This window comes from Mastigoproctus giganteus, chromosome 9 (genome assembly GCF_048544385.1).
Source record: "Mastigoproctus giganteus isolate SK-2022 chromosome 9, ASM4854438v1, whole genome shotgun sequence".
NCBI classification, from domain to species: Eukaryota; Metazoa; Arthropoda; class Arachnida; order Uropygi; family Thelyphonidae; genus Mastigoproctus; species Mastigoproctus giganteus.
The window spans coordinates 220825824-220838456 of record NC_143583.1 but is presented as its reverse complement, the minus strand read 5'-3'; the positions used below and the strand labels follow the sequence as shown (position 1 = coordinate 220838456).

The 12633-nt window shown below is 35.9% G+C and overlaps 1 protein-coding gene across 1 annotated transcript in view; it reads right to left on the bottom strand.

Moving 5' to 3' along the window:
• Positions 1 to 7680: 7680 nt before the first annotated feature.
• LOC150081128 (adenosine 5'-monophosphoramidase HINT3-like) overlaps positions 7681 to 12633 on the bottom strand; it is a 156116-nt gene continuing 151163 nt past the window's right edge. The window contains exon 5 of the mRNA XM_090381095.1: positions 7681 to 7748. Coding sequence (XP_090237221.1) covers positions 7695 to 7748 — 54 coding nt within the window. The 3' untranslated portion in view covers positions 7681 to 7694. The remainder of the gene's footprint in view (positions 7749 to 12633) is intronic.

Below are 12633 nucleotides of genomic sequence, written 5' to 3'. Positions count from 1 at the left end.
AGCTACCCACAACTATGGCAAAAAGGCTATCTAAATTTTTAGGACACACCCTAAGATATAACAAATTTTTAGTGAATATCTCAAAAGGAAAAATATTGGGAAAGAAAGGGGACGACCAAGGAAGAAAATTCTGGAAAACCTGATGAGGAAAATGAACTTTAGGGGATATGAGGAAATGAAACATTCAGCAGAAGACAAAGATGTATGTCTTCTTTAGTTTGATGATGATGAGACATTAATTAACCTAACTGCCCTCTTTTGAATGGAATCTAGAATCCTGAGAGAGAGATTTTGGAGGCACCACCCCAAATGTGGGAAGAATATTTAGTGGTAGGTCGGATTGGCGATTTCTACAGAATTTGATTTGTACAAACAGATTTGGAAGAAAAGTAACACCAAGAGAAAACCAAGTTTTTTAGATGCAGAGGAAGCAATATTTGTGATGTGCTTTATGCCAAGAGAGATCAGGAGTCAAAGTAATCCCCAAGATCTTGCCTAGAAATCAGAGAGTTATCGAAGATAACGCTCTTTGCCCCACTGGAGAATTACCTGGAAATCAGCATTTAAGGAAATGGTAGTGGATATTCGAGAAGTTGAAACTGTTTAGACACGTTTAGCTGAGATGGGTTCTGCTATCTAGTGCTTATATGCACCAAGTTCGCGCATCTATTGGAGGTAGTGCAAGACATGTAACAGGTAATGCAATGTGCATAGTGTGCACAGTGTTAGGGGAAAGGTGCCTCCGGTGGTTTCCTACATTTGCACCATATAAACTCTGTGGAGACAAACAGTATCCCTGTGAAAGCCAGACAGTGTGATGTACAGCATTGTGTTGGGTGTCCTGGCATCCAACTGCAAGGCCCCTACGTATATATACAGTAATAAAGTGTATATATATATAAAGAAAACTATTATTTTAAGGCCACCCGAATAATTAAATTCATCTGCCATGCATTGTGTATTATGTCTGTAAATTGCGTATGTTCTCTGGTTGATTTGCCTGTTTTGCTGGATGAAAAACCAAAGTTGCCTGAGGAAAAAACCTTACTATACAGTAAACCCCCGCTATTCGCAGTATCAGTATTTGTGGTTGCTGATTTAATTATTTATCCCAGGGGCTCACATCTGGTGAGTATGGGCTTGGGACACCCACAGTCCAGAGCTGAATATCATCATTCTTCTCTTTCTTGGTGATTCCCTTCTACTTCTCTCTCTCTCTCTCTCTCAGGGTAATTCAGATTTTTTTTTGGCTGGTGCAGCATAAGCCTCAGGCTTCCTTGCACCACATGGCTAATAATAATAAAATGAAACCTAAAAAAAAAAAAAAGCGTGACTTTCCACACAGTGGGTGGGAGAGGGGAGACACAATCAGAAGTGCAGATGTTTCTTGCTAATCCTTGTTCAGTGTGTCATGCATTTGTCATGGAAGGTCTTGTTTGCTTTTAATTCATATTATTATTAGTCATATGATTAGCACCAGCCAAAACTTCTTTTTTGGCTGGTGCTAATGGTGCACCAGCCAAAAAAAAAATTCCCAAGTTACCCTGAGAGAGAGAGAGAAAAAGTAGTAGCGGCATGTGATGCAAGAAAGCAAGTGTATGAGCTTATGCAGCATCAGCCAAAAAAAAAAAAAAAAAAAAAAAATCACACCATTCCCTCCAAATGCCTGTCCAGTTCCTCCTTAAATTTATTCAACCTATCAACTTCCACAACGAGAGATGGAAGTTTGTTCCAGCAATTAACCACCCGCTGGCTAAAGGCAAATTTCCGCACATCTATTCTACATCTGTTTTTTCTTAATTTGAATTTATGCCCCCTTAGGTTTGTAATCTGAACAAGTGGAAGGATCCCATCAGAATTCAGCGTGCTCAATCCATTCAAGGCCTTATACACCTCAATCAGATCAGATCACCGCGCAGGTGCCTAGTCTCCAGCCACTGCAATTTGCAGAACTTAAGCCTCTCTTGGTAAGAGGATCCCTTCATTCCCCTCACTAATCTTGTTGCCCTTCTCTGTACACGCTCAAGCAAATCGAGATCCTTCCTAAAATGAGGCCTCCAGACCTGTACACAGTACTCAAGGCGTGGCTTGACCATTGCCTTATACAGAGGGACAATCACCTTTTCCCTGCTAGCAAAATTCCTATATATCATTGACAAAACACCGTGACCTGCCCTGGCAGCCTGTCTGCATTGCTCAGAAAACTTCATATCTGACTGCACAATTATTCCCAGGTCTTTTTCATTTTCTACCACCTTAAGTGTAGTACCACACAGTTGGTACTTTTCTCTCGGGTTATTTCTACCCATATGCAGTACTTTGCATATGGAATCACCAAGAAAGAGAAGAGTGATGATATCCAGCTCAGGACCCTGGGTGTGCCAAGGCCCAGAAGGTGAACGTATGCTTACGAAGGTGAAAAATGTACCATAAACAGACTTTTTCAAGTGTGTTAACAGTTAAAAGAAAGTGACTTTATTGTGGACAAGTTCTTTTCTAACCTCTACAAAAATATGGCTGTGAAGGTGTAATGGTGAAAGTTTTATGCCAGTGGCAAAACATAAAATCAGTGACTCAATGGTATGATCAATGAAGAAATAGGAAGAAAAAATCCGCCGTAGTGTCTGTGAAAACACGCTAATTGCTTCCAAAATTTGCTCTGTAACTCGTGATGTTAAATTAGAAAAAAATGGGAAAGGCTTTAAATCTGTGGATAGAAGACGGAACTCAAAATAAAATTCCGTTAAAAGTTCACTCATCACTTGTGAAAAGGCAAAACACCTTTATCAAGACATTAGCGAAACTGGTGATAGCACTGGTGGGATAAGTTTTTTAGCTAGCTTGGCTAGTTTGAAAGGTTTAAAAATCAATATGGCCTTCATAACTTGAAACTTGTAGGTGAGTTTGCATCAGCACTGATAGACCTGGGGCCGTTTCTGCTCCTATGAGTACCTCTCTTTTGTCCTTGACTAATCATGTTGCTCTTCTCTGTACCACCTGCTACAACAGATCCACCTCATTCTTAAAATGAGGCTTCCAGACTTGTATGCAGTACTCAAGATGTGACCTTACCATTGCGTTATACAATATGATAATTACCTTCTGGCAAGATTCCTGTATATCATTTACAGACCCTTATGAGCTGCCATAGTGGCCTGCCTTCACTGATCAGCAGTGGCGGACCAAGGTATTTCTGTGCCTCAGGCAGAATAATTTTTTGGCACCAGTTATAAGGATATAGATATTTTTGCCTCGTTCTTCTGTTTTTTGCACCCCTTAAAGAATGGCATCCTGGGCAAGGGCCCTGTTAGCCCGTACCTTAATCCGGCACTGCTGATCAGAGAACTTCATGTCAGATAGTACAATTATTACTTATGGATCTCTTTTGTTCTCAAACCATCCGATTAATTTTCCTAAGTCATGTAGTATGCCTTGATTTCTGAATAACAAAGGTTAAAGAATATAGTTTTACCTAAACAGCAATGGTGATTTTACACTTTATTAAATCTTGCAAAATAACTATAAAGAAAACTGAATATAACTAAAATTAGAATAACAGATGTATAAAATGATAATAAAACTTAAGTAAAAGATACCTGACATTCACAGAATTTAGAATTTTTACATTCATTACCCAGACAGCTCAAATACTGTCTGGGTCAAAAAAACCGTACACTGGAATATCATGGGTATTTCAATTGAGAAATATGATTAGCACCAGCCAAAACTTCTTTTTTGGCTGGTGCTAATGCTGCACCAGCCAAAAAAAAAATTCCCAAGTTACCCTGAGAGAGAGAGAGAGAGAGAGAGAGAGAGAGAGAGAGAGAGAGAGAGAGAGATTGCAAATGTCAGTTAATTGCCGATATTAAAGTTTTAAGATTTTTCTTTGTAAGTTGTTTTTCACAATTCTGTGCTTGTGAAATTGATTATTACGCACGTTAACAATGATTCTAACAATGATTTTTCTGATTATTTGTTTTGATTTTTATGATCTCAGAAAAATCACAATAGATGAGTCTTAAAGTATTATTATGAGAACTGCACTAACATTTGATAAAATAATACTGACAGTCTCTCTCTCTTTCTGTACTCATCTCTTGTTTGTCTTTTATAATTGTGATCGACCTAAGGCAACTTTTACTAATTTATTGATAATGGAAGGTGGTGTTTTTACTCGTATTTCTAGACTAACAGCAACGCTATCCTGTACACCTATTTTCATTGAAAATAAATCTGTAATAATATTAATTTTTAAAAAACTACGTTCTTGTAGTTACTAAACCAAGAGAGAGAGAGTTCTTGTAGTTACTAAACCCTGGATCCACATATGAATTGTGTTCAAAATCTAAAGCACCAGCAGAATAAAGTTTGTTTGTTTTTTATGGTTAACTGAACAATTACAGTAAATTATCTTCTCAGGTATTTATTATGGCCATATTTCTTAACAAAAACAAAACGTTTACAGAATTTTTTTTAAAAAATTCCCATTTCAATTTAATTTTTTTTTTTTTTTTTTTTTTTTTTTGTGTGTGTGTGAATGGATAAAGACAGGGAAAAACTTATTGTAGAAAGACAAACTCTATATTGAAGGTGAGATGAAGAAGAGGTCAAATCAAGTGAAGATTGATTTTCTGTCGTAAACTGGAGAGAGTTGGCTATGATATAATTATGCTGATTCTCTTTTTCCTCACACTCTCGAGACTGTACACAGAAAGTGCTTTGATATGGTTTTCCTTCCACTTTTACAGTTTGACATTAAACATATTTCTGGCCTTTTACACAGTTCTGTATTCATCAGAGGCAGAGTTGAATTGATGTTCGGGTACTGCTGCTGCCCTACATAAGACAACAGGGGGCAGAGTGTCAGGCGTGCATTGCACCTGGGCGGCAAAGTTAAAGGGGTGCCTGAAAACCTGAAACTCACATACACATATGAAGAAAATTTTAAATGTCATATTTTTCTGAATATGAACATGTTATGCCTTTTTTACCTTGTGCTGCGCACAATCTAAATTTAATGATTAACAATACTGCGAAAGGCTCACTGGAAATCGCCAATGTTTTTTAGCATTGTCCAAGAAATTTACATTTTCTTTTCAGCATCAACATATCATTGGAGAGTCTTAAAATCGGTACTTCCAACAATGACACTTAAACCTATTTGTGAAATGCGATGGGAATGTAGAATTCATGCCATAAAAGCTCTTAAATTCAGTCTTGATAAAATATATGATGCCCTATACAATATCTATACAGATATTTCGTGTGATAATGATTCTAGAAATGTAGCTAAATCATTAATAACAAAAATCAAATCTTATACTCAAATCTTGTAATATGGTATTATATATTATCAAAAATCTTGGTTGTTAGTAATGCAAAATTTAAACACGTCAATACCAACAATAATAAAAATGCTACATGCATTAATTGAGTATTTTAAAAAATCTGGAACATATGCTGGTTTTCAAAATATGTTAAATAAAGCAACATTTATTGCTAATGATATAGACAGTGAAACTAGATTTACAGAAGTCTCAATTATATGATCACAATAAAAGAAAAGAATGTTTCTTTTAATTATCAAATTATGAAACTATAATGTGCTTTGTCCAAATTAGTATTAGTAGAGCCATATGATGCAAGAAAGCAAGCTTATACAGCATCAGCCAAAAAAAAAAAAAAACTTCCCATTTCACTCACAAAATCTAGACAAAGATTAGAAAAATCTAGACAGAACTAGAGAAAAGTTTCTTTAGGTCAGTCTTGAATTTATTTAAGCTGCGTACTTCCACAATAGATGGAAGTTTGTTTCAGCAATCAACCACCTGCTGGCTAAAGGCAAATTAAATTTTAAAAAAAATTAAAAATGGTAAAGAACTATATAAGGTCAACAATGACGCAAGAAAGGTTAATAAATTTGAGTCTGATTAGTACTGAAAAAGTATTGTTTCCAGTTTCAGTATTTCTGAAATTGTCAGTGATTTTTCAATAAAATCAAAAAGAATAAACATTTAGTTTTTTACTATGATATTATTGTATTCTTCTTTGTTATACAGTAAACCCCCGCTATTTGCGGTCGCTGATTTAACATAAAATGAAACCTAGAAAAATGTGAATTTTAAAGCGCTGTGAACATGTTCCGCCATAAAAAAACATGGGCGTGGTTAAAATTATCTTTCCCGGTCAAAACAGCGCTCAGTGGGTGGGGGGGGGGAGGGGTCAAAACAGCGCTCAGTGGGTGGGGGGAGGGGTCACAAAATCGCAAGAGTGGATATTTCTCGCTAATCCTTGTTTGGTATGTGTTATGCGCTTGCCGTGGAAGGTTTCGTCGTTTGTTTTTAATTTATATGCTTTTAAAATTGAATAAATTTATAAATTGATATGCTTACAAAATTGATAAATCTACCATTTTGCAGTGTAAAACAGACTTTTTCTAGTGTGTTAACGGAAGAAAGTGACTTTATTTGGACAAGTTCTTTCTAACCCGTACAAAAATATGGCTACGAATAACAAGGGAAATGTGAATGTGAAATTATCAAAGAAGGTGATGACATTGGCGAATAAAATTGAGTTATTATACAAAATTTCTAATGGTGAAAGTGTCTTCTCAGTGGCAAAACATGAAATCAATGAGTCAATGGTACGATCAATCAAGAAATCGGAAGAAAAATCCACCATAGTGTCCGTGAAAACGCGCTAATTGCTTCAAAAATTTGCTCTCTAACTCGTGATGTTAAATTTGAAAAAATGGAAAAGCTTTAAATCTGTGGATAGAAGACCTAACTCAAAATAAAATTCCGTTAAGTTCACTCATTATTTGTGAAAAGGCAAAACACTTTAGCGAAACTGGTGATAGCACTGGTGGGATAAGTTTTTTTTGCTAGCAAAGGCACTGGTTTGAAAGATTTGTTTGAAATTTCTAATAAATATTACATTTAATATTAAACTGTTATTTTTATTTCGATGCCATATGCTTGCATTTCACTATGTACTGTCTATGTACATAGTCATATTATGAAGGTACCTATAATACATACATAGACAAAATTTTAGACTAGTTTTTCTTATATATTTCATACTTTGGAACGGAACCCCTTTATTACTATGGGAGCCATAACTCAGTATTCGCATTTCTGGTAATTGCGGCATTTCTCAGGAACGTAAACCCAATAGTTGGGGTTTACTGTATAATTTAAATATATAAACACAATACCTTTGCTTCTTTTCTAATTAATTTTTTATTTATACTTCTTATTAGTTGTGATTATGTAAATTTCATTATCCATAATTAAAAGTGTATTACTTTTGTTATTATTTATCATTATATGAATCAAAATACAACAAAATATATAAATATATTTGAGAGGGGGTACCAAATTGTAATTGGCACATGGACACTACATTACCTAGGAATGCCCCTGTAAGACACTGTATCAGTATAGTGTCTTACATCCACTTAATATGGAAACAATTTACATGCCTTACTTCTTACTGTAAGTCATATTAGTGAAAGTTTTTTTTTTTATTATTTAATTTTCATGACAATTGAGAAATATACAAAAATTTCTACAAAATTAAATCTGACAGACAGAAAGAACATGAATTCAACCTGACAAAATTTCTACTATTAGTCATTAGCCTTACATTTGTGCTTTTTATATACAGTTTATCAAAAAATAAAATTCTTCAGTCTAAAGCATTGCTGGAATTCTGAAGGTTGCCAATCTCTCTATAACTTCTTCAGGCTACAAAAAAGAGAAATAAAAAAATAATAATAATAAAAATAATAGAGTACATTATGTTGTTCGCTGAGATCATAGTGATTTACAAAGTAAAAACCAAAGTTTTGTAGAAATAATACTCTTCAGATAAAGATCAAATTTCTAATAAGACTGTGTGTGCTTTCCCAGGACCGTACTTATGAACAGGCATATGAAGCACTAGCCTCAGGCCTCCCCATAGGGCCCCCCCCTATGGTGAGGCCTGAGGGGGGGGCATAGTATGGCATCTGTAAACTGAAATTTTTAAAGCTATTTCTTTTTTAATGCCCTAATCTAAACTAGGGCCCACTTATACTTTCCATGTAAACAGACAGGTGAAATTTACTTAGTGTTCTACAGAAACTTTTATTTGTACTACAGAAACTTCTGCAAAAGAACAGATTAATTTCCAGAATAATTTCTGGAAATTAACCTGTTCTAATCTAAGGGAAATTACTCTCTCCTAATTCTCTAATAGGGTGTCACAGTAGATCACAGGCCATGGCATATTATCCGCGTCGGGAATATGCTTTAATCTTTTCCACTGGCTAAACACAAGAAAGCAGTTCACCAGCGTGACTTCTCGGTACAGTATGTGGGAGTTGGTTATGAATCTGTTACGGACCACTAAATTGTGGAATGCCCCTTTAGTTCTTAATTCGTGCATTCTACAGCAGCAGCAGCTCTATTGCCTAAAGGCCAGAGGTGTGAACAATGCATATCCAGGACTTTCGAAATCCGTTCGTTATATGGAAATTTTATTTGTTCTACAGAAACTGTTTTAATTGGACCACCCATAGATTTCAGAATCTATATAAGCTGAAATCCAAAAACTGTGAAATTTAGTTTAATTTAGCAGCTAATAATGCAGTGAAAATATGAAGCTGGAACATCAAAACAAAAGAGGCAATGAGAAAAAAAGATCAAATTCAAAAACAAGTTGAGTCCTGTTCTTTATATTTCTCAGTATTGCAACATTTGTGTTTAAACATGTTGGTAAAAATAATTGTTTCTTTTCTGATTATATTTATATATGCAATTTTTTTTTTTTTTTTTTTTTTTGGACTCTGGTATCTTTAAAGGGGGTCACACAAGAGCTTAGCGCCTCGGGGCCCTGAGAAGTGTAAGTACGGTCCTATGCTTTCCCCTAATGTTTGGATTATTCCTAGGAGTTTATAAATTACACTCTTATATACAGGTTAATACTGGTTTGTTTGTATGCAAACTTTACATCCAGTCAAACCAGTGAATATTGCTTACTTACCAATAACTTAACATATATGAATATTGTTTATGATTAACCACTGTGAATTAAGTAATTACTTTGACAGTATTTGATCAGCTAGAATGGCAGTGGTCTACCTTCTAGCAAAAACATGTCTGTGTCTTGTGTTGTTGATTTAGTGGTGTAAAACGTAGAGGCCATATTGTACATACTAAAATCATGCAGTAATTGTTTTATTTTTAAGATCACTTAGTCCTAAATGCAATTACACTTATGTATTATAATATAAAGAAGATCTCTTTTTGTTTTATCTATCTTTTGTGAACACTTCGTAGAGTTTTTTTGTTCTTTAGCGTATGCTAAGTGTCATATTCAAAGTTGGCATTGGTGACTAGTGTATAGTAGGATTCATCCCTGATGAGAATATGTAGGTAATTGATTGGGTGTGTAGCCAAGAATGTACATGGGTATTTTATTTTTGTCCATTGGTATTATGTAATAATATTTTTAATAGATATTTTATTTACGTATATTTTTAACATTTAGACATATTGTAAAAATGTTGTAATCATTACAACATGTGGTGTTTAATTTGATTTGTCAAACAGATTACATTATTATTATTATTATTAGCCATATGGTGCAAGGAAGCCTGAGGCTTATGCTGCACCAGCCAAAAACAATTTCCCGAGTTACCCTGAGAGAGAGAGAGGAGAGAGAGAGAGAGAGAGAGAGAGAGAGAGAGGAGAGAGAGAGAGGAGAGAGAGAGGAGAGAGAGAAGTAGAAGGGAATCACCAAGAAAGAGAAGAATGATGATATCCAGCTCAGGACCCTGGGTTTGCAAAGCCCATACTTACCAGATATGAGTCCCTGGGGTAAATTCTGGTACAACAACTGATACAGTACAGCAACATCTACCGAAATTCTACATTGGCAAACTGCATTGGAACATTTAGTAGCAATTGTTAATTTCCTAGCTGAACAGTGCCTCACATTCTGTGGATCTTTGGACAATTTATGTGATAATAACAATGGATATTGTTTGAGTTGAGTTGCTAACAAAATTTGATAGTGTTGTGGCTGAGCATGTACGAAGAGTGAAAGATGAAGAGAATACCCATTATTTGGATAAAAATACCCAAAATAACAGATAACAGAATTAATTTTTAATGTAGTGCATATTTAAAATTTTAACAAATTTGAAACATGCCAAATATTACTTAATTCTAGTTGATTGTACTCAAGATCTGAGCAAATGTCAATAGTATTACGATTTGTGAAAATTGATGAAAATGCAAAAGTGAAAATTTGTTAACACTTTCTAGAATTTATATCAGTGAATGAAACTACTGCAAAAGCCCCCACAGATATAATTTTACAAAGATTGGAATACCTTTAGAATATTTGCGAGGACAAGGATTCCAGCAAAAAATATTGAATTTAAAAGAATCGTTAGTTTATTCTGAATCGAGACAGCGAGATTTGAAAGTAATTAATACTTAAGTGTCCGTAGATTTACCGTTCGTAACTTGCCGCCTTTGTCATACGATACGTTATATACCGAACTAGATAGCGTTAGTATATTATAGATTATGTTGTCAGTTGATCGGTAGAATCTATTAAACTTGTTGAACTTCGTTGTCAATTAAATTGTACTTTTAACTAAATACATATAACGACTTAGATTACAAATGTAACAAAATTAATTAATACATAACTGATACGGAAGTTATATAAAGGGAACTCGTAGATAATTAATACTTGACACTGAAAAATATATATACAGTTATAACTGTGTTGGGATACAAGTTTAGGGTTATAATTTTGAACTGAAATTGAAATTTTATTGAAATTAATCGAAATCATGACTCAAACCAGAGCAGCAAAGCAAAAGGCTCAAGCTAATGGAAGTGCTATGGCTCAGAGGAGAGGGGGGGGGGGGGCAGTTGCCTTCTGAATCACAGCCTTTTAAAATGCACTGCTTGCATGATGTTTGTGTCGCATTCAGGTACGCGACATGATATTGCCATGGGGGATGTCTTTGTGTGCGTACGATGCAAGGAATGTAACGAAATCAGGCAACAACTCAGGGTTGTTATGGGCCTATATGAGAGCTTGAAGGACAAGGTGGATGCCCTTGAAGGAACTAAATTGAGGGACCCATCAAGCTCTCAGCTGCCCACATCAACGCCAGAGCTTGCACTTGGTCATCATACAATGCAGCGGCAACCCCCAAGGCAGAATGCCCTGGTCCCACAGGAACTAGTAGTTGTTGGTGACTCTATTGTCAGGGAAACAGGGAACATGCTTTGTAAAAAGGATAGGTGGAACAGGACCAGGGTACGTCTACCAGCGGCAAAGGTTGATGACGTTGTAGAGCGGATATCATCTTTTAAGGGCACAAAGGGTGATATAGTTGTACACGTTGGTGCAAGAGTAGGAGACCGGCAGAATTACTTAACAAGTACAGGTCACTGTTGAAAAAAAGCCGTGAATTAGGGTTGAATTTCAAAGTGTCTGCAATTCTGCCCAGACACGATAGGAGGAAGTATATGATGAGAGCCTTGTCGATCAATTCGGCCCTGGAAAGATTGTACAAGGCTCAAGGGGTAGAATTTTTTTCAGCCTGGACTGTACTTGTTAACAGGAGAGACTGCTTCTACAGGGATGGGATACACTTAAATAGAAAAGGTGCAAGAATATTTGCTGATGCTACGAGGCAGTGTTAGGTGGGTCGGAAAACTGCTAGCTTGGGGGGGGGATACAAAGACTAATAGATTAACAGTAGCCACTGGCAGAGGTGAAAGTGATTCTTGCACTACTTCTATTGGAATGAGCAGAAGCCTGAAAAACAAGATGCAGGATATTTCAGAGACTGCTGGGAGTCATTGCGGTACAAGTAAACATATGGGTTGTGTTAGGGTAGCTAAGAATAGAAACAGGTGCATGTATACTTGCGTGTACACCAATGCTAAGAGTATAGTAAATAAATTTGATGAATTTGAGGTATTACTCAAAATGTCAAAGGCAGATATTGTTGGCATATCAGAGACGTGGTGTCACACAGATATAAGGAATGCAGAACTGGAATTTGGGGAGTACAGCATTTACAGAAAGGATGGACAGGATAAGAAGGGAGGAGGGGTTATGCTATTAGTTAAGAAACACATAAAATCCAAGGAAGTGAAGCAAGTCGATATCGCCGGACAGTGCAGTGTCAAGTCATATTAGTGTGACATAAGCATTGGGAGATCAAAATTGAGAGTAGGAGTGTGCTATAGGCCTAATGACTCTGATGAGTATAATAGGAAACTGTACAGGGAAATAGTGGGCCAGTAAATCAGATAGTGTTATAATGGGGGATTTTAATTTCCCAGATATTGACTAGAATTTGTTGGTTGGTCACTCACACACTAGCAAGGCTTTTGTGGATTTACTGGATGATAGTTTTCTACGTCAGCATGTTCAGGAGGCAACTAGAGGGAGTAATACTCTTGATTCGATTATCATTAGTGTTTCTTCATGCATTAAGAATCTGCAGATAAAGGAACTACTAAGTGGCAGTGATCACAGTGTGCTGAAGTGGGATTTACCCAAAGAGGTAACTACCATTAGGGGTAAAGAGAAGGGTTATTGCTTTCGTAA